A 22,156-nucleotide genomic window follows, 5' to 3' on the forward strand; every position below is an offset into this window, starting at 1 on the left:
ATCCCCAAGACCGGCCCTACATTGGTTGCCAAGGTTGAGCCAACGACAGTGCAGTTGGCCAGCGACGTCAGGCCGACATTTTGCCAAGGATAAAATGTTGCCTTGGGAAACGGGCTCTTTCATGCTGTCGCGTTAAAACGACAATTCGATACCAAAACGAGAGAAAGTGGCCATTGCGCGACCGACCCTTAGCTAATTCGCAGGCGACAAGCGTCACTCATCGCTTTCGCGTTCAAATTCGCCTACATGCGGCCTGCGCTTAAATAAGAACGTCGCATTCACATCACTGTCGTATCGTGGGAACTTCAGAATGCAAAGAGACGTGCCCATATCAAAATGTTGCCTATCATCGGCAAGGAGAAAACGACTACAGCATTATCATTACCGCAATTGTTTTCCAGCAACGTGATGCTCTTAAGACAGCGCTCGACCGCAGAAGATAGCTATGCAGTGCCGACGACGACAAAATGTATTTCCTTTAGAAAGAAGCATGGCGCGCGCCGGTCCAGGCGGCCGTGGGAGAAAGGATTGCCAAAACAAAGAATGAGAAGCACGGAAAATCACGTACTCGGCACAATATATGTGTCATGGCACTTATGTAGCGGCCGTGGTCATGGCACATGAACGCGCCGCGCCACACGAAGTCTCTTAAGCACGCTGCTTGGCTCTATCTCGATTGTAACATGCTACAGAGAACAACACTCACTGTGTAAAGCCCGATTAACATTACATAATAGCGTACCTTGATTCCAGTCACCACGTGCACGATGTCCAGTGTGCATTTTTCCAAACACATCTGCGGCTGTCTACGGCGCGGTCAGCGCGGCATCATTCGCAAGGGGGTAGGAGGAGAGCGCCGCGTCGCGGCGCGCGTCTGAACTACCTCAATTACAACTTTTCAAAGGGGCGCGCGCCCCGATCCAGGTGGTCGTGGCCGCAGATTGCTTGGCAAGTTGGCAAGGGTGTGAATTTGGGCCATGTGGTTGGGTCGTTGGGTTCGTTAGCGCAAAAATTTGACGACGCGCAAGGGAAAACTCAAGAGATGGGATTAACGCTCGTCTTCATCCCTTCTCTTGTTCTGCGTCAAATTTTTGCGCTACGTCAACAGTTATGAGTTTGCTTAGTTGCATTTCAACGCGCATTACAGGTTCGCTTGGTTTAATCCAGGCACATCGCTTCACTGTCTGAGACACAAACAAAATGTTCAAGTGGCAATGTACGGAGTTTATCCATGCGTGTGCGATATCACTGCTTTGTAAAGTTGACGGAATCAAGATTGCAGAAGAATCTTGCAAGTTAACCACAAAACAAAGTAGCTTGACAGGAATACGAAGCTTGTGTTGTAATCCTGTTCCTTTTTTTCGCGCTTCGAACACCAAGTAAGTATTTTTTTTTTATTCACTTATTTTAAAATGGGAAATAAAATGGATTCCTAACGTGCCCAAACTGCCGCGTTATTCTGGGGTATTACGTGTCATAACCAAGATATAATTATGAGCTATGATATAATGGGAGACTACAATAATTTTGATCATGCACCTGTGTTTCTTTGACGTGCTCCTAAATCTAAATACAAAGGACAAGTTGTTCTTGATGACACGACAATACTTTGCGTCGTAATTCATTATGCGTACAATTCTCCAATGCGCACGGTGTCATCAAAGTCACTATTTACAACTCAAAAGCGCAACAGTTTTTTTTTTTTTTTCTAAGAACCGGCTATGTCAACAACACGAGGTACTTCCAGTACTTCCTAGAAGTTGCGGCTTCCCCTCACGACACCAATTCGTGTTCTGTGACGTCACTCAACGATCTGTGATGTGCTGCCACCTGTCGTCAGTTAAGCGTACTATCAGTAGATTGGCTGCTCCATCTTCGACAGCCGTTTTTTGCTGCATTCGCCCGGTTAGTTGTTTCAGTGGTTTCAGTTCCTATGTGGTACCAGCTCCTCCGACGCGATTGCAGTATTTCAAGGTATTTCTTCGTAAACCTTCGTTCACTATCTTTGACCATGACCCACTACTTGTGTGGTGGTTGCTTTAGACATCTAATTTAAACACGAAAAGCACCGATCGTCTCCGATCTGACATAGTGAACTCATTCCGGTTCTGACCAGCCCAGCGTTGTTAAAGTGAAAAAACCCGTGTTTACTTGTTTATTCGTCGAAGGTTGATGTTTATCGAAAGCGGAGACGCAGTGTGAAACTCCAACTAAGCGTAAGCCAGTGTAGCCCTGGCATACTTTGTTCGTTTGTTTTGTGAATTGCACACGAAAACGCTGTCGAGTTGCTTTCGCATCAACGCTGCCAATCACTTGCTCCGAAAGCACCCATGCACGAGCTCCAAGAGCCAGTAGCATGATTTAAGCTTATACTGTTCGAAGTTTATCAAATGGTTCGTTCACTTATGCGTTCGCAAGCTGCGGCGACGCTTTGCTCGTCAAATATCCGTGTACAGTAATTTGTAGCCGCGCTTGTATGCGCGAACGAAAACTTTTTCTTCGCCATTCGCGTTGAACCGCAGAGAAAGAATTTCGCACGTTTCGATGTTGGCGTATCCCTGACGCCATTTGCCGTTCCCTTCCCTTCCGTGTGCACGTTTCCGCGATCTGTTTTTTTTTTTTGGTTTTTTTTTTATGTATGAATGTGTAATGGATGCGTTATACGGAACGATTAGGTACGTTTCCTAGGTAAACCTAAAGTTAATTTTTTAAAGTGTTTTTATAAAATATTTCGCGGCCACAATTATTATGTTTGCTGAAATTACGAACATCGTCAGTTTTGGCTCCACTACGACTGTGCTGCTCAGTAACTTACAAAGAACTAAGATGCCACTGTAGCATAACTTTGTGTTCCAGTTAGCATGGTTCAAAAGCTAGCCATTAAACTTGGAGCAGGAAGGTTAATGATCTGGCATCAATTATTAAACAATTACCAAATGGTATATGTCATTGGCCCATACATAAAATTGCAAATTGCACATAGGTTACTGAACTGCTCCTGAGACATTGGATTACCTTGGGGCTTGCACATCTATACTTCTGGTCATTCCTAGCCTGGCACACTTATAAAGTGTGCTTGTAAAGAATTTGACCACCAGAATTGGTCTTCGCAATGAAGTTTGTGTTTTTCTTTTTCTAGCTAAAGAAAGAACTGCTTCTGTTGACTCGGGAGTGCTGCTTGATGGGAATGTTCAACGTTCAGCTAATACAAAATCATTCCGCACATTCTGTCTTAGTGGAATGACATATTTATTTATCATTTTTGACAATACTGCCAGCTGCTTTTCGGCAACCAGAACGAAGAACATAGCCAGAAATTTTGTTTGTTTGTTTGTTTGTTTGGGGGGGGGTAACCACCCATTATGTATGTTCATACATGTGTTTGTATGTGTGTGTATGTACGCATGCGCAAAATTGAAAACTTTTCTGGGGGTGTAAGTGGGGGTATATCACCGATGGCTACACCAATGACCAGGACTCAATGTACAAAGGAAAGAAAGAAGGCAAAACTAACTCAAACGACGAGTGAAACTTTGCAAAAATAATCCAACTGATACCTACACACAACTGCAGAGCAGGAGCATGGATAGCGAAAGACATGAAACGAGCAGAAAAAAAGGACATGTGAGACGTAAGAACAGCAATGCATGGTTTGAGTGCATATCGTCTTGACTGCACTTCGTGAAAAGGAAATTATACAAGTTTTGCTCATGAGCAACAAGCAACAGCCGATAGCGTCGATTGAGTGCCCGTTCGTGAACATTTGTAGAATGCAGATTACCATTTCTTAAAAATGTACGCTGTCTTTATCGATCTTAACTATGCAGGAGCCCACGACAGCATCATTTGTAGAGGCGGAAGGGAATGGATGCGTTGAGGGACTTGCCACCACTCCCCAAAAGCCTGAGCGGCCTCATCAACTTCAACAGCAGTCAGTGGCGTGAGGTGGAACGTGTCCACCTCATGCGCACCATGATTCAGCAGGATCTGAGCAGGGCGGCCCCCGTCGCACCAGCGCGGAGTAGCAGCGCCAGCCGAGCGTCAGCGTCTCGGCAGCGATCGCCGCAGGCCGAGTCGTTGCACAGCTCGCTTGGCAACAGCCGCGTCGCCGGTGGGGCTAGCAAAGACACGCACAACACGTGGTCAGGCCGTTCGTCGAGACTCGACGCACAGCTGGCTGTCCTACGAAAGGAGATGGTGAGCGCGGTTACTTCTTATTTTTTAAATTAATCATTGGAGTATAACTTTAAATAAGCACAGATACAGTTGAGTCTTATTATCAGAGCCAGGGCAGGGGCTAGTTTGTTGTATGCAGTTGAAATTTGCAGCTCGCTGTTTAGACACACACAAAAAAAACGAACTTGTGCTTCTTCCTGCGTCGTTTTTTGTGCGTGTCTTATCAGCGCGCTGCAAATTTCAACTTATCATCACAATGTTGTATCCAACATGGAAATATCATTACACATATCTGATATTAATTGTACACACATATTTGCGACACATTAATCTCAGCGACAATATAACATTTACCTTGTTGCATCTTTGTGTAGAGATCTGTTCCAATACCTTGACTTAACGAAGACTGGAGACTCAGCTAAACACAGACAAGCGCCGACTTAGTTGTAAGTCGGCGCTCGTCTGTGTTTAGCTGTGTATTCGTCTAAGTCGCACTGCATTCGTCCGAGTTTGTATAGAGGTTTGACAGCAGCAATACTATACGTTACATTGCTCTTTTAGTTACCAGAGACACATACTGAACACATTAGTGCAAACTATCAACTGTTAAATGACTTTAGTGATGTGCTTCAAGTAGTTGCGTGGCAATTACACACACAGCCTGCTCTGTCCTCCACACAGGTGGGACTTCGTCAGCTGGACATGTCGCTGCTATGCCAGCTGTGGTCGCTCAACGAATCCATCCAGGAGTACAAGCAGGCACTCCAGGACAGATCGCCGTCCTGGGACCCCAGCCAAGAGGAACTGCTGAGTCAGCTGAACGGGGCGTCACCGGCCAGCATCGCCGCCTTTGACCTCGCCCCCATCCCGCCACCCACGGTGCGGCACCAGCGTTCCAGCAGCGAGGGCTCCACGCCGCGCCGCTACGACGCCCGACACCCGCCGCGAAACCTCATGGCCGTGCCGGAGAGGACACTAGCCATCGACAGCTCATCTGGCTCCAGCGGCGAGTACGACGACGTTCTATGAATCGAGCAACCGTCGCTGTAAATGTGTTAGATGTGGGCTCTGGTGACCGCGGGTATGTAGGTAGTGCGGCTTGTTGGACTGAAAGAGGTGCTGAGATGGTATTGCGAGATTGTTGACAACTCAGGCAGTAGGGTGAACGCATGTCACTTTTGGAGCAACATGTTAGCATCGCAGTTCAAGTAAGCATTGTGAAACTAAGCTAAGATTTTTGAACTTTTGCTATTGGGTACTTTTTAAACCTTCGCGGTCCGAAAGCTTTACCCACCTTCCATCCGTTCTGGTCCAGAACTAAAGAAATCAAAGCTCAAGTAAAAGAAGTTTATGTAGTCATTGAGAGATGGCACATAATGCATTGAGAAAATGTATGCTTGAATCAACCACGAAAGAACTTGTCGAGCAGTGCCCAAACACGAACCACTGCGGCCTTGTTGCGTTAGTCGGGAGGGGCCTGACAACGGACCGCAAAGGGTTAAAACCTCTCAGACCTGATGAAGTGTCCGGCACATTTCCATCTTCGTCGTCTTGTCTGAATCTTGATGCAGTCTAACTTCAGAGAATTCGGCGATCCTGCTGAAGAGGAAACAATGGAAACCTGCTCAGCAGCAACATACAGTCGAACTCGGATATATCGAATCTAAGGACATCACAAAAAACTTCTATATATAGCTAATTTGATATATCAAAAATATATTCAATGGGATTTTACAACTGTTCGATATACACACTAATATGTGGGTTCGATACATGCGAGTTTGACTGTAATCACAAGTGCTGCAGGTTTTGCTAAAGTCATTGAGATGTCGAGACAGTCAGTGGCCATATTTTACTTGGGTTATTCTGGAATTCTGTTCACATCTTATCATCGATCGTGCCATGCGACCGATGCTGCCAGTGGTTGAACGCTGGCTCACACGTCAGCCTATTATTAAGGGCAGAAATAATGCAGGAACAATCTTAGGCAAGTCTCTATGTAGCATTCCTTCATGCATGCTTCAGGGTACGAATGAAAATTTAAATACACCACTTATTAACTAAGGTCACACGCACACAAAAAAAAACAGCTATCACAATTTGCTGTGTGCGTTGGTCAGTTCAAATGAACAAGATCAAACTTTGGGGCGTCACGATCATGACCATGTACAGGCACATCATATTGCACGGTGTCAGTGCCGAGATATTTTATGTCACGTCTTGTGTAACTGTAGTAGACTGTGACAAAAAAAAGGCAGTTATGAGGACTCCTCATAATAAATATTCTTGTATGTTGTTACTTCACCTGTTCCGCATCAACAAATGATGAAATTTCAAGCTCAACATCGCACGTACGACGCATGTAACAGCTAATTCCTGCAGAACATGCTATTCAGACTGGTTCGCAGACGTGTTAAGCAAGCACGCTGATGACATCCGTGAAAAAGTGCTCACTAAAATCACGTCTGAAATGAAAACCCCGTTTGCAGGCACGAACAGTGACAGTGCATTTACATATGCATGGAACTCAGCTATGCTCATGTTACTGGTTTAGTTAATGACAGTTGTAAAAGTGTCATTGTGACATGAGGAAAATTGGTATCCCTTTTTAATGAATGTCTTGTCATAGTGTTGGCAGGTGCATGGGGTTTAAAGGGCAGCTATTTTGCATAAATTTGCACAAGGCAGCTCAGAAGTGTGCGAAGGCATTGTAGCTTCAAACATGTATTGTTTTATCAGAAGAACGATTCCTTAAAATGATAAAAGAACTCAATGGTTTAGCACAGTAAGGGAACACTTAATTGCGTCCATCTCATCGGGCAATCCAGCCATGGCACATTGAAATTTTATCTACAGGGATTGAATCAAAATGTGGCTGTTGTGCCTTTTAATTTCCTTTGCTGATGAACACGTTCAAAAAAGAATCCATCACGTCCTGATCTAAATTTACGTAGCAAACTTAGACAACGGTCGGGCTTCTCCAGAAACTAGTGTATTAGGCGCAGTCTCTGAAGCTTACACCACCTGGCACGAGCATTCCAAGTACTGATGAGAACTTGCAAAGAACATGGCTTTCATAACGACAAATTATGGAAAACGGCTGCACTTGCTCTTTAGAGGTACAGGGTACAAGAAAAGGAACAATTAATATATGAACAATAAAGGTGCAAGCTAAAATTTTGATATCGCTTAGTGATGTTCGTTTTCACTTGTACTACACTTTCACTTCATTCGAAACACAAAAACGTTTAACTTCTCTGCAACACAAAGCAGGCATTTGCTGCACGTTTGCACAAACTGTGCACTGAAAAATTGACTGCGTTGGTTCACTGTTGCAAAGCAGTGTCAGCTATGAAAAATGGCATAATGGAGGGCTGTTGATAAATTTTGACCAACTCAGGTTCTGCCCCCTAAGCAAGGTACACGAGCTTTTTTACATTCTTCTCTGATCAAAATGTGGCAGCTGCAGCGGGGAATCGAACCTGCAACCTTTTTTGCTGCGCAGTAGAGTGCTGTAGCTGTAGAACCAGCAACTGTGGCAGCTGTTAGGCCTCTGGCTCAAGAGCACGGTAAAAAAAGAAAAATGTTTATTTAAATTGCGGGATATTAGATGATAGAGCCACAGTATGATTATGAAGCATGTCATAGAAATCTAAATACACGAGTGTTTGGGATTTCACCCCTATCGAAATGCAGCAACCGTGGCCGAAAATTGAACTCACGTCTTCAAGTTTAGCATCGCCATAGCTTAGTCGTTAGGTAACCATGGCGGGTTGGATGCTGCATACGCATATTTCATCATTCTGGCTACAGTTTTTATATACTCTAATAAGCCACTCATACAATGCTGAGTGATATTGTTGCCACCCCCCCCCCCTCACTCACCTCATCTTTTCTTTCAGAAATTGCTTATCTCGGCACTTAAGTTTGGAGTGCTTCTCAAATATACAAGAACACTGCATAAGCATTGTCTTTTTCATTATGTGTGCTAGAGATGATAAGCGCACATGATGGTTGATGCACATTTCTGATAGGGGCACACGTTATCTGGAATGGGGCGCCCTGTTTAATTGTGTGCAACATGAAACAGTGCATTGTTTGAAGTGTTTTTTTTAACCCTGTATGTGTGCAATCAAAATGCATCCTGTACCCTTGTAATGTTGGGGCTCATCGGCTCATTAAGGTTCTCCTAACAAATGTCTTGTGTCTGCTTGAAGGTGTGACGCTATCTGTGACTAAGGTTGTTGTGTTTGTGATGCGTCTTTTGGAGTTTCTCCTTTTCTCTCGAGGATTTGCACGGAAGCTGTTGTGTTAAGGTGCTAAAATAAATAAATAAATAATTAAAATAAGTAACTTTGACATAGCTGGCATAGCTTTATGGTTCATTTTCAGTTTTGAGGTGCGTTGGATTCACTAGTTTTTGTGAAGTGAAAGCTGAGATGTGTATTAGCACTTGAGCACAGATTCAACGTGCAAATGATTCTCTGTTTGTTTTAATTCTAAAGTATTTATGAAACATAAAAATTGCCTTGCTTTCAGCAGGTCATATCTTACTGCTGAGCAAGTTCTAAGGTTGCTCCCATGGGAAAAGCTTATTATTTTTACCTTAACCTAGGGTCTGCCTCTGACATACATTTGAATTCCATTCCATAATCAGTCTTCAAAAAGCACAGCAACAAATGTGTGTATTACACCCACGTGGAATGGGCCACCTGTCCATACTGCCTGCCTATCAATGCTTTGAGCAGTTGCAATAATATAACAACACCGAACAACATTTCACTCCGTCACATTCCTGTCTTTTTGGAGTTAGCTGGTGAAACGTTGTCTTGTTTACCGTTCCAGAGATTCTACTCAACCAGGGCTGCTAGTAGGGACACTCTAAAATCCTGCCCTACTGTCATATTTCGTAATGACGCCGTTTTAAGCCAATCAGAGAGGCCTTCGCAATCATCTGGGCCAGTCAGAGTTAACAAGATGGCGAAGATGACAACATGGCAGAATTCGACAGCGCCAATATTAGCACCCCTGTTCTTTTAAACGCACATATTTACCTGCGTCACTCACATGGTTTATTCAGAAAGAACTAAAAACTTTTGTAGCCGTTAGTCTGCACAAAGACCGTGAAACTTTTTTTTTTTAGTAAAGATCAACTATACTCAGTTACAACCTAAAAAAATGGCAACTCCACCCACAGAACTGCCGAGCCTGTACCTCATTTGTGAAAGACAGTCATGCTAGCTGGCCTCCGCTCAAGCCCTTAGTACTGTTTCGCAACTAATGTAAATACTACGCATACAGAGAGTTAAAGGTTTGTTGTTACTACCTGAAACATTACATTTGGCTTAGCAGCGTTGTCAGAGTCCTTGACAAAATTTACCAGGACTTTAATGTTTCTGAACTAAAACCACCGACACAAACGTGGGTCTGTACGGGAAAGTCGACTATCTGAAGCACTCCAGAATGGCTATTGGATGAAGCATTTATGCAATTTCTCTCTGTGGGAGGGAGAGTGATGGCTGTGGGCGGAGCTTAAGTTGTAGCTGAGTATGCCGTGAATAAAAGTTCCGCGATTGTTCATACTGAGACTTCCATAAGAGATGCAAAAAAGAATTACCTGTTGATGTAGCTGTATTCTGAACTTCCTTATATTTATTGTCAGTTTATTGCTAGTAATTTTTATTGCCATTTTGTGCGAGTAGTAACTTGCGCATCTTGGAGTTCTAGAATAAATGTCTCTGCATGTTGCCATTCCTTGAGGAGAGGGAGTTTTCGAGAGCCATATTTTTCTTGCCTCCAGACGACTGGTTGAATATGGTGTTCGGGGGGCACTTACTCATTTTTATTTTTACCGCTGTGCCACTACACGTTAGATTTTGTTGCATGAGGCATGAACAAAGTCTTTGAAACTGCCATCGTTTGATTGTGCCAATGGTGCTGGAGTGTGGCAGTACACTCTCGAAAACAGTTCGCACCTTTTGAGGAGTCTTTTTGTCCCACAGCAACAATTGTCATTTGGCTTGCTTTGAAACTCAACACATACCAGTATCTCATCAAGTATGCTATATCATGCTTATAGCATGCACGCTGTTTGTGACCTGAAGATACTGGGTGCATGACGTCGGAGCAAGATAGATTTCTATTGCTGTGCGGCAAAAAGATGTCTTGACCATCACACGAGACATGCCAGAGAAATAATGGTTCAGCAAGTTGTGTGGGTGTGTAGGGGACTCCTACCGCTGCCAAACATGTGCATTTTCACGTTTAATTGTAGAGGGAAATTGCAGTTCCATTCATTGGAGGGAGGATGCAAGTACAGTCACAAACAATATGAAGCGGAACACTGAAATTGCATTCAAGGTTTCATAGTGGTTAAATGCTGTTAGCAAACGCAAAAATGTTCATAACACCGAATGTTCATGTGGAGAGGTACATCTTGCAAATCAGTACATCCGATTCCTATCTGCGTATCACAGGTGTAGGTTCCTTAAACATGGACTGGGTGTTCACATTCATATTGTTCACAGCTGTACACACAAAGTGATGAACATGCTGAACTGTGCTTTAACAGCAAGAGCAGCTCTCAGGTTTTTCGTTTTTTTTTTTTTTTAATTTTATCTCTGTGCCATTCACAAACTCATTTTGACATACTACTAACTATCAGGTGCTGACTATGTATATTTTTGTTTGTTTTACATGTTATTTTGTTTTGCACTTCAGAGCAGTATTGTTCTACTATCCTAGTAGTGAACTTCAGGCTACTGGCGTGTATGTTGCAAACATACCTTTTAAGTATTGAGTTTAGAGACAAATCGTGCCACAATTTTTTTGTTTTCTGCAGCCTACACGCACATGTTCGACCAATGTAATGTATCGAAGCTCTTGAACTGATGCCTTGGTCTCAAAAACTGTGGCTTTCAACTGTATGTAGACAATTTACCAAGTATGATGTTCCATTTGTTGTAAAAGTTTGCAAAGTAACAAAGTGTTTTTACTAACTTATGCATCTTTTTATTGAATGTTGGCCACATTGTATTTGTAGTATAAGCCCACGTGTGTCACTCTTATGAAATTTCTGGCACATATATTGCTTTTATTTAACTTAGGACAATGGCATCTGTTAAAAAATAATTTGAATCTTTACACTTATTTTGTGAAAGGAAACCAGGTTTTGTGATCAGTATTGTATTTTATATTTTACTAGTTGTCTTTAATGACCATGTATTATTCCTCTGGCCAGGCTCAGAAGTTTGTGTAGCCTTACATGTTGGTGTCTGTATTTTTATATTCATTAAGAAATCTTTTAATCCACGTCTGCTCACTTTAGAAGCAAACACAACTCGCTGCTTTATTATTCCTAATTTCATGTTCCTGTCATTTAGTGTGTCGACATGGTTTTAATTTAATTTTGACCATATTGATTCTAGTCACCCATTTGTGGTCAACTTGGCAGCAATATGGTAAATTTAGAAGCTTGTTCGTTTTATGTCCGTATTTTGTGTACAACCCTTTATTTCATTCACGCTTTCATTTATGTACGCTGCTTAACATTCCATCTTTACCACACAAATGATGTAACGTTTATTTTTTACAGTACACTTTCACATTGTCTTGCCAAGCTGTTTATATGGAACTCAGTTGCATATACTGATTGTGCTGCTATATGGAAGGAGTTCTTACGTTGACTCGAATAGCGCTGTTTAAATCTGTACTCGCGAAAGTTTTGCTGTAAAACATCTTTACTTTCTGGTAATGGCAGCTTAAGTCTTAAGAAGGAACCCTCAGCGTTTGAATGCATAATTGTTTTACAAGTTCTGAACAGGCACGGCGGATCTGTTTTTGCGTGTACTGTGTGTATTCGTGAATTTGAGAAAATAAAGAAAAGATCACGTTTTCAATTGAAGCACCGAGCGCTGCGTTTTCGATGACTGACGTCACGTGGCGAGGGAGATTGCGCGATGGTTGCGCGGGCGATCGCAACATATGGCGCGCCTAATGGGCGTGGCCTGCCCGCGAAGTGATGGTGAACTCCGTTAAACCTTTTCAAAAGAACTCACTAGTTATAACACACGCGTAGTACACCTTAACGTGTTAGTGTTTATGCGTCAGCGCTCAGCGAACTCTCTAAACTTAGTAAATTCTCCGGTCATCGACTCATCGCACCGAACGGGCGAGAGCGCACAGCGTCGTTTGCAACCGAGCGATGACTTGTACCAAAACATTTCGTAATGCTAAAGAAACCGCATAGCACCAACACAACGTGCAAGTGAAATGGCACGGACAGTAGTGTATAGTAGCATCCACGAATCTCTAGTTGACGCACACATTTGTACACATCGCAAGATTTTAATTTTCGTATCCCCTCAGCGCTCCTCGCCATTTCTGGCCAATCGACGCGCGCGTTGAAGGGTACGGAAAAAAAGGAGGCGTGCGACTCACGACGACGCTTCGTGACGTCACCCATTGCCCATATAAGGAATGACCGTGGCTCCTCCCTTTCCCGACTTTCTTTTGGTAAGTTTTTCTTTCACGCGCCGACTTCTTGTTTTTCTTGCGTTTTTCTTGGTTTCTGTGTATCATTTTTTTTTTTCGTTGCTTGTCGTCGTCGTTCGCCCGGCGGCGCAGCGTCAGATGTACGGCACGCCCGTCAAAAAATAAGAAAAAAAAGTATCTTTTCCGCACTTTCAGTTTGCGGCGCTACAGCGAAGTGACTGACGGCAAGCTCGCTCCGCGCGGCGGTTCCTAACAATTGCGACGAGGGTATGCGACCAATGCGACCCTCGTGAGATCTCTAGCCGAGTGACGCCCGCGAAATAACGCCGTGCTTGTGCCATCGAAAGAAACTGTGGACACCGTCAGGCTAAAGCCAACAGGGAAACGAACGACGTTGGATGTCTTCGAAGAGATAACAGGAGCCTCTTCCGACTCGCGGTAAGTCCAACCCTTAATCCTCATAAACGTGAAGGCTGGAATTGGAAGACCTTTCCTCGGATAATCGCGATCGAATAGGGCTTGTCTACTCGCTTTTTTCGAAACGGCGCGACTCGGATCTGCGGAGAGCGACGCGAAAGGCGCAGCTAGTCGAGGCGGTGGTGCTGGCAAAGCCGCTGTTCCCGAGCTTACTGGCACCGTGCTGCCGAGCGGCACCCGATTTTATTTGGGACGCCTTGGCGAGGAACCAAGAAAGCGGCCCACGTCGCTCCTACGTCGAAAGGTTCGTGGGTTACACTTTTGGTCATGCCCAGGCGTGGTCCAACCTCCTTCACTTCGCTCTCGACCTGCGCTCGGCGCGTGCGTTGGGGCGTTCTCAGTAGCCCACGTAGCGAAGCATCGCCGGCGCAGAGGACCGATTGAACGAGTGCTCAGGAGGCATGGAGTCTGTTTCCGAGTGTAGCGTCTAAGTGCAAGCCCGTGTGCTGTTTTGCAGTGTTCACGAACCCATCTTCGATAGTAAACAGAGAAAGAGCCGCGCGCGCGATAGAAAGAACACACAGGCGGGCGCCTTTGACGATACCGAGCGAACATGGCGGCCGACGTGAGTGCGTTCTCCACGGCAAGCAAGCTGCCGGTGCTAGCGGCCGACCCTTCATGGCCACGCTACGGTGAGTAACCGGATAGCAGCGGCGGCGTAGTGTGACTAAAACGTCGGGGAAACACCGCGGTGACACAGTTTACACTTTCGGTGATCGTACGCTCGAGCGGCGCGTCGATCGTGATCGACTTCTTGTGCGAGCTCCTGTGTGTGTGCTTTCCTGCATACTAGTGTCCATGCGACGTTTCGAATGAGCAGATGGATTTTGTGTTTACATGCACTCTAACCGCGATTGCAAGAGCGATAAGGCTCCAGCGAATGTCATGAGTCATCCCTCATGACCTCTGAATGTTTACCGAACCAAATTGCTTTGCGCCGAGCGTGCATCGCTATATTTGATCACGCAGGGAGGCGTGCCACGACTTAAATACATAGATGGATAACGAGACTCGCGATTTAGCATGAGAACGGCGGCGCTGTCGCCATACGCATGATACAATTGCATGACCTGTCAACACATCTCGGCTGTTATGGTGAGCTTGCGCATGTTGCCGTTTGTGTTGGTTTGTGCCTCACCCAGTAACAACCACTCATATTTTGCTGCACGTGTTTTGGTAGCAAATATCGTTTTAAACACTCTTTATTCGTTTGTTAGCTCGCATTCGTGCCTTCTTAAAGCTCGCGAACATCTAAAAGACGGACAGGACGAACAGCTGTTTGATTAAACTCGCATTACGTGTGGCTGCTGTACAGCCGAAAATGCGCGTTTTCACATTGATATGTTACCTTGCGTATATTTTAACAGTGTTCTTCCAGTATCGCTTAACAGTATCTTTAACAGTGTTTTTTAACAGTGTCCCTTCTTTCTTCGCCCCGTTGTAGCGCTGTTTACCCGTAGTTCAGTTTTGATCTTCATGTGGCAAGCGTCACACGAAGCCGGTTGTAGCGAAGTTGTATGTATGAATTAACGAAAATTTATTTTTGACGAGATGGTGCATAGCTTTTGGGAACATTAACGCGTAAAACCATGATATTCACATAGAACTAGACACAGGACGGGCGCTAACTACGGCGACTATGGCGTTTAGCGTTTTCTGCTGAAGCGCTTCTTTTATTCGACGCCTAAAGATTTGTCGCCCCATTTTCTCAGCGCATTCGGCGAGTTCCTCCGGATACGGACGGCCTTTTGACGTTATACTCCTTCCTGGCGCATCGCAAGCGATTGCACACAACAGGTCGATCGGCCACCGGATTCCGGAAGCAGACGATGCTGGCGTCGTCTGCCCCTAGACTTACGCAACTATCGCACCACGTACTACCATGCATGGTGTTCTGATGGTGTTCTGCAAGTCTCAAGCTGCTGCACTCGCCTAATTAATATCACCTTGAGGCCGCGTCTAGAGAAACGGGTTCTGCAAAATCGTCGCCGCGAAATAAGTCGCGGCGTCGCTCGGTTGTGGGAAAAATGTTTTCGTCCAGGACAAGCAAACGATGGAGCTTCTACGGTAGATGAAAGCTGCTTACAGCTGCCAACTTTTGCGGCTCACGTGCTGTACGTTTGATTTTGTCCCATCATTAACGTTTTATTTTTTTATTTTTTTCACTTGCCTGGCAGCCAAGGGAGAGTTGAACGCTCGCCATGTCTTTCAAGTGCCCAATTTTTTTTCTCTAGTTGCAGGCCGCTTTGATATCCCTGGAGTCATGAAAATAAGCAGAGTTTGAAGTAGGTTTAGTTGGTGCAGTTTCATCTTTAATGCTGCGCCATGGCAAGCTCTGTGACATGTAAAGTTAGTAGGAAAAAACAAGGAACAAGAGAACGCAAGTGAAGCTCACATGTCTGGTATCTCCTTTTTTTTTCTTCTTTTTTTTTTCCATCAACTAAGTGCGTGTGCGTATCCACTGCGTGCCAAAGCGCATCCTAAAGATGATACCTCGAGTCATTAAAAGCGAAGTGGCGATAATTTCGTTCCACATCGGCTGACATTAATCTCTCCTCTGTGGCCTTTACCGTGACATCTTTGGGGACAAACACACCGTCCCCGAACGCAGAATCCGAAAATAACGCCGAACGAAGCCGCACGCCGAGCAGACGAAATCCGATGCAGACGATGAGCAGACGACGCAGGCGCGAGCAGCAGAAGCGCGCGCGCTTTTGGATCAAGTATCGAAGCGAAAAAACGTCGAAAATAAAGTCTCCTATGTCAGAAATACTGGGAAAAGGGGGACAAAAAGAAAAACAGTCGTTTCCCGCACACATCAGAAAAGTTCGCGCCTGTAGAAATACAAGCGACAAAATAAGCGATGGAGTGCAGCCTCAAATTACGTACTTCAAAAGCAGTCGCCATACTAACGGTTTCATCACGCAAGGCAACACCTTTTCTTACCAGCTGGGTACAAACATCCCCTCGATCGAGCCCTAGTAACGGCGATATTTTTAAAAGTTTCCGCTTTCGATTTATACCACTACGCAGTGCCGCTTCCTTCTTGGCAACGTTGCTTCGTGGAGTTCGCATGATTTCTACGTGGCCAACACACGAAACCACGCCACAGAGTTTTAATTAGTGGTCGCAACGTTGCTGAAAAATCAGCAATATGCTGGATCTGAAAGTTAAACAGCACTAAATACGATGACACAAGAAACACGCACACGCAGGACCAGTGCTGAACTGCCAAATCAAACAGGTTTATTCGATAATAAGGTCCTTATTATAGTGTCACTCGTCACCACTGACAAGACGTCATCCTCATGAACGTAGCAGGTAACACCAAACAAACATGGTTGCTATCTTCTTAACAGACATCGAGGTGTTAACAGAAATTAGGATGACAACAGATTCAAAACACAGAAGCGTGTGGCATGTCATTGAATCACGTTGAATGCACCAATCTTATCACTGTGTTAACAAGTACGCAAAAATGAGCATCGTCTCGTCAAAACACCAGTGGTGATGAATGACACTACGAAAAGCACCACCCTAGAATAAACCTCAGTAGGTAGTTATAATAATATCTGGCGTTTAACGTCCCAAAACCACGATATGATTATGAGGGACGCCGTAATGGAGGGCTCCGGAATTTTCGACAATCTGGGGTTCTTTAACGTGCACCTGAATCTAAGTGCACGGGCCTCAATACATTTTCGCCTTCATCGAAAATTCAGCTGCCGCGGCCGTGATTCGATCCCGTGACCTTCGGGTCAGCAGCCCAACGCCGTGACCACTAGACCACCGTGACGGCGCTTAGTAGGTGGTTCTAACTTATCACTGGTGCTGTGTGTGTTTTTTTTGTCTTCGCATTTCGTGCTGTTCAACTTGCAGATGTCGCACCAACTTGCCCGAACCAAAGCATTCCTATAATACTGGAGTTCTACGTGCCGCAACCGTACCACGATTGGTGTTTCATTAGCTGACACACATAATCAACCCGCTAGAAATGACCCGTTAAAGGAAAACTATATAAAACGGTTTCCCTCGCATTAATTAATAAAATACTCATTCGCAAACAAGAAGTACCACTTCTGCCGCGAGAAGACGCTTGGCAGAAGCCAAAAAAACGCGCGAAAAGAAAACACAGGTGGCGACGCCGTCTGGAAGTTCCCGCACCGCTCGCCGTGACGTCATGGATTTTGACAGCGTCTGCTAGAGGCCTTCATCGTTGTTTGCTGGCAAAAAATGACGTCCATCGTGTTCTAAGGGATCCAGTCACATAACACAGCAAGCTTCGGGAAAGTTTAAGCCAGTACGGCCCGAAACACGAAAAAAAGAAAGACTGAGAAAGAGAGAGAGACTGAGGCGTCACAGTGACATTTAGGTGCGAGAATTTGGCGCGAAATTCGAAAATGAAACATTGGCGTTCATTTTCTATTGAAATAATAAACTTGTGATGGCGAAATAAACGACCACAAAGTTAAAGGAGCACTGACATCAAATTTCAAGATCGAGATGTGCCCATCATTCGATCGCTTGGTATGCATAGGTCTTCTTGGCCAAATTTGAACGGCATCCGTCGCGTGGAAGTTATTTTAATTCGATGTCAAACAGCGTAGGAGAAAAAACAAAAAATCGGCTGCCCTGCAACATCGACACTAGTGCTACGTGTTCGGTGTGATACATTGCACAAAATCACCCTGAGTGACGATACGCTAGTAACAATGACGTCGACGATTTCTGAGTGTGTTTGGAGCCGACTGCCAGCCATGCTTTCACTCTTTGCTGTGTCGAAGCGTGCGGCGTGCGTTTGCGGGGCGCACATGCACAATACGACGACTGGCACCCGGCGAGGGCCTATTGTTCCGCACCCCTCTCGCTTTGTTGTCGGGCTGCTCTCGAGGTAGTTTTCGTGAGGGGTCACGCGCTTAACAGGTTTAACCCATACCGAGGCACCCACATACTTTCAATCTCTACCGCGCGCGGGGCCCCGATTTGAAAACCGCGCTTTCTACGTCACCACAGCTTGAGTGCACGTGGTCTTTGACGCTCCCCGCATGGGTCGCTAGTTTCTTGTGGTTTTTAGGCGGGCGTTTTGAAGTGACGCTAAAATGGTCACAATTAACTACGCTAGAATTAGTTATACGATACGCTAGAGCATTTACGATTTAACTTAGGGATTACCAGACCCAAAGCTACAAATTACAGTAAAAAAGTCACCAACAAAAATTTTGCTGTCAGGGGTCCTTTAAGCTCAATTGAGTATTTCATTTTGACGTCCCTTAAAGTGACAGCAAAGAAGAAAACGACGTTTTTTCCTCGGATTGGAAAATTATCCTTCCACGATACCAAAAGCACCACTATTGCAAAAAAAAAAAAAAAAAAAAAAAACTCTTGGTAAGCGAGAAAACGCTTGACTGGCGTAGGCTTCCAGGGAAGGTTCACGCCCCCCCCCCCCCGAATTATTTGTTTTGCATGTGTACATATACACGCACACACATACAAGGACGCACGAACATGCATAAAGGTTGGCTAAACACCCCTCCCCAACCGGGAAAAATTTCTAACTACGCCCCATCTTTAAACAACACTCCTACTGCAAGCAGCTGTCGCAACTGCGCCATTGCAGCTCATCCCACGATCCGCCTTTCGCGCCTTCACAATCTTCCCGCTGCACGAAGATCTTCGAGCCCCCTAGAGAGCAATAAATAAACGTTTAAGAAGAGCGGCATCAATTCGTCGCGACCTCATCGCGATCTGCGATACAGCCGCGCTCTTTCTTCTGCCGACTCATTTCCGCGATGGAATTGTGCGCGAGTGCGTATGCGAGGAGGGGTGCGGCTTCTCGGGTGTTTGCTGCTGCGATGTGTGCGTGGGGCATTGATCCTCTCTCGCACGGCCTTGCTCGCGGTCGACCCAAGGAGCCGCCAGCCATCATCCTCCAGCAGGCACTCGTATGCAGCAGCCGGCGCACAGCGAGCGAAGCTAGCGTAGGGGTAGGTCTGCCACGTACGGGCCTCCAAAGACTCTACGGGCGGTTGTAGCGTAGGTGCGTGCCGCCGCGCTTGCGAGACACACGATACAGGCGAGGTCCGTGCGCGCGCGCGTGTACGTATGTATGCGAGGCCGGTAGGCTTTTTTTTTTTCTTCCGAACTGCCCACGCATAGAATGCGTGTGTAGTTGAGGCAGCGCTATGTGCCCACTACAGACCGTGTCGTCACGCTGGAACTTTGAAGAGAAGGAATCCGTGAATGGGGCGGTTGCAGCCAGCGCGGAGGAGGAAAAGATTGCGAGAGAAAAAAAAAAAAAAATTGGTAAAAACGACCTGGCGTATCTCTAGCTCGAGAAAATTGCTTTCCTTCGAACTACTGTGGATGGGAACAAGAAAACACATGGTGCTTCATTTGCCCGTCTCAAACAAACTGCTCGTGTTTCGATGGAAACAAAATGCTGGAGGCCCGTGTACTTAGATTTAGGTGAATGTTAAAGAACTCCAGATGGTCAAAATTTCCGGAGCCCTCCACTACGGCATCCCTCATGATCATATCGTGGTTTTAGGACGTTGAACCGTTAAACCCCAGCAATTATTATTATCAAACAAACTGCTGCAGCAGGAAATACATTTAACTCACTGTATTCCTGGGCCCCTCCCACCCCGCTTTTGTGACAGACAATTATGTATACAATGTCAACAATTCTTGACTGAATTCAATTATCATATTTACTCGCATTGCACATGCGCAATGTTGGCTATCCACTGTCGAAACAGCAATGTTCGTTGTCTTAATTTCAATCACAGTCCAATGACCAAGTCGCGTACCAATTTTTCGTGGATGACTTTGAAAGATTACGAAAGACGTTGCGGTTGAAGAGCATAGGTGAGCAAGGCTGCCTACAGTACCAAATGAACCTGTTGTCCAGGCCTTTGGCAAAGGCTTAAAATTTTTCTCGGATTGGCATTGATATATGCTTAAGGCTCTCACTCATTTTCATCCCAGACCTCTCAACACTATACATAACAGCATAGTAGCTTTTTTTTTTAAATGTTAATGAACCGAAATGATTAGGCAGGCATCATAATGTAATGGTAATGTGCAATGTCACTTAAACAAGCACATCTGTTACCTTGAATTTGAAGTGGAAATTTACTTTTCAGAAAAAATTATGAGCCATCTGGTAAGAAAAAAAAAAAGAAAATCTTTCGTTGCAGAAGAGCAAGGTAAATTACCAAGAGTCTCGTATCCCTTGATGTAGAAAATAACAATGCATAAATCAGTGGAGTGTGACCTTAACGAAATAATTCTGAACTTCTCCGAGGCGGTCAGGCTAAGCCTGCCCGTCCCAACGTGGGAGAAGCCCACTGCGCGCTAGTCGTGTCTCTCGACTATATTTAATAAAGTTCCCCCATCCATCCATCCGAAGCTTGGATCTCTAGTACAGTGCACTAACACCTGACAGCTGCTAATTAAGAGCAGGCCTTGCAAGACTCGCTTGCAAAAGCAGAAAGAGAAACTTGGCAAGCGTGTGGGAGTAGCAAGACTGCACTTGTCTAATCACTTGCGCACGGACATTCGGTACAGACATCTTGAAGGAAATTCCGAAACTATATGACACACGTTCCGTCTTACTCATCTCGGACGTATACGTGCTTGGACTGTTGCTCTTGCACATGTCTTGTTATTGCTTTCTGCTACCTACAGAATATACAGGCTTGTTTAGTCTGATACGCTAACGTAGCTTGGGCAACGAAAGATACCGTTGTTTGGTTGCAACACTGAGGTTTCAAAACAGCAGCTGGTAACGTCGCTGTAGCAAATACTTCAAAACATTTGCGCATGAATGTGAGGGACGTCGTTGGTTTCGCAGTTCGTGATCGTGTATAGCACATTGGTGTTGAAACAATTTGGCTTGTTATGGCAAAGCCTGCAGCCCTTTGGAAGTCCGATAAACGTTATCAGTCATTGGCAAGGCGCTTCCACTGTGCCAAAAAACGCAGGCAACGAGGATAAGGAACGCACAAACGAAACAGATAGACTGTAAATACTGCGAATAGCTCAGATGCCGGGATGGGAGCAGTGTCCTGTTTGTATAGATATTGTTTCGCTATCTGCACTGTTCGCAGTGTTGTCAAAAAGGAAAGAAAAGCTAGCACGACTTTAACTGGTCTTTGAGTTCAAACGCTTTATCCTGACAGGTCTGCAATGTGCAGGGGTAAAAATAAATCTTTGTAGAATTGTGAAATGTGCACTTGTGAGAAGAAAGAGGTGGAGGAGGAAGGAAACGAAGGGAGGTCAATGAGTCAGAAGGGCAAACAAAGTACTAGTGGGGATAGTGAACTGGAGGTGCTGTCATTGATTTATAGGCTATTGATAAATGTAAAAAAATGACCCTGCACACCTACGATGTGTTTTCTAAAATGAAACGCGATATTTGTAACAAGCACTTATTAAAAACTTATGCATAGGCACTGCGTGCGTCTAGGTTGTGTTTCTAACTGCAGTTTGAAAACTATGCTTGCTGTGCTTTTGAAAACGATATTTCTGTGAAATCACAAATTTGTGTATAACTGTGGCATTTGACTTCACTCATTTATGATGTATTTACGGCTTTTTTTTTTTTACCACAAAGATAGCTAGACTCTAAATTAACATGATAATTCACACAACAGGCATTAAGCGGTCACAGAAATATAGAATTCTTGTTATTCGAATGTTCTGTTGAAGATGACCTGCAATTCTAAAGTTCCAGGTGGTTGGATTCCTATTAAATGGTGTATCTTTAATTTACTACTCCCTTATATGTTCAAGAAAGCATTCACTCAAAAAAATGTAAAGGTATCACCTTTATCATTTTATTTTAGATTTTAGCCTGTGCAGCCTGCTTTATAAAAAGATTGATCCACTGCTTTTTTTATCGCTTTTGAAGGTAATCTCAATCTTTGCATACTGAGGCTTTGATTTTCTTGTCAACTAATTAACATTGGTTAGTTTATGTGGTTTGACATGCCAGAGTGAATTAGGT

General features: G+C 44.8%; 2 protein-coding genes across 2 annotated transcripts in view; both read left to right on the forward strand.

Annotated features, from left to right (window-relative positions):
• Positions 1-1,908: 1,908 nt before the first annotated feature.
• Positions 1,909-12,150, forward strand: LOC119374554 (leucine repeat adapter protein 25). The gene is made up of 3 exons (XM_037644701.2): positions 1,909-1,974; positions 3,828-4,197; positions 4,858-12,150. The coding sequence occupies exons 2-3, from the start codon at positions 3,865-3,867 to the stop codon at positions 5,203-5,205; spliced, it is 681 nt and encodes a 226-aa protein (XP_037500629.1). The 5' UTR covers positions 1,909-1,974; positions 3,828-3,864; the 3' UTR covers positions 5,206-12,150.
• Positions 12,151-13,536: 1,386 nt separating this feature from the next.
• LOC119374629 (unc-112-related protein-like) overlaps positions 13,537-22,156 on the forward strand; it is a 36,809-nt gene continuing 28,189 nt past the window's right edge. The window contains 1 exon segment of the mRNA XM_037644790.2: positions 13,537-13,778. Coding sequence (XP_037500718.1) covers positions 13,700-13,778 — 79 coding nt within the window. The 5' untranslated portion in view covers positions 13,537-13,699.

The sequence above is a fragment of the Rhipicephalus sanguineus genome, chromosome 11, assembly GCF_013339695.2.
Source record: "Rhipicephalus sanguineus isolate Rsan-2018 chromosome 11, BIME_Rsan_1.4, whole genome shotgun sequence".
Lineage (NCBI taxonomy): Eukaryota > Metazoa > Arthropoda > Arachnida > Ixodida > Ixodidae > Rhipicephalus > Rhipicephalus sanguineus.

Coding starts and splice junctions, on each gene's coding strand:
- LOC119374554 (XM_037644701.2), top strand. CDS start 3,865: ATGGATGCGTTGAGGGACTTGCCACCACTCCCCAAAAGCCTGAGCGGC. Junction 4,198..4,857: donor CTGTCCTACGAAAGGAGATG/GTGAGCGCGGTT, acceptor TCCTCCACACAG/GTGGGACTTCGTCAGCTGGA.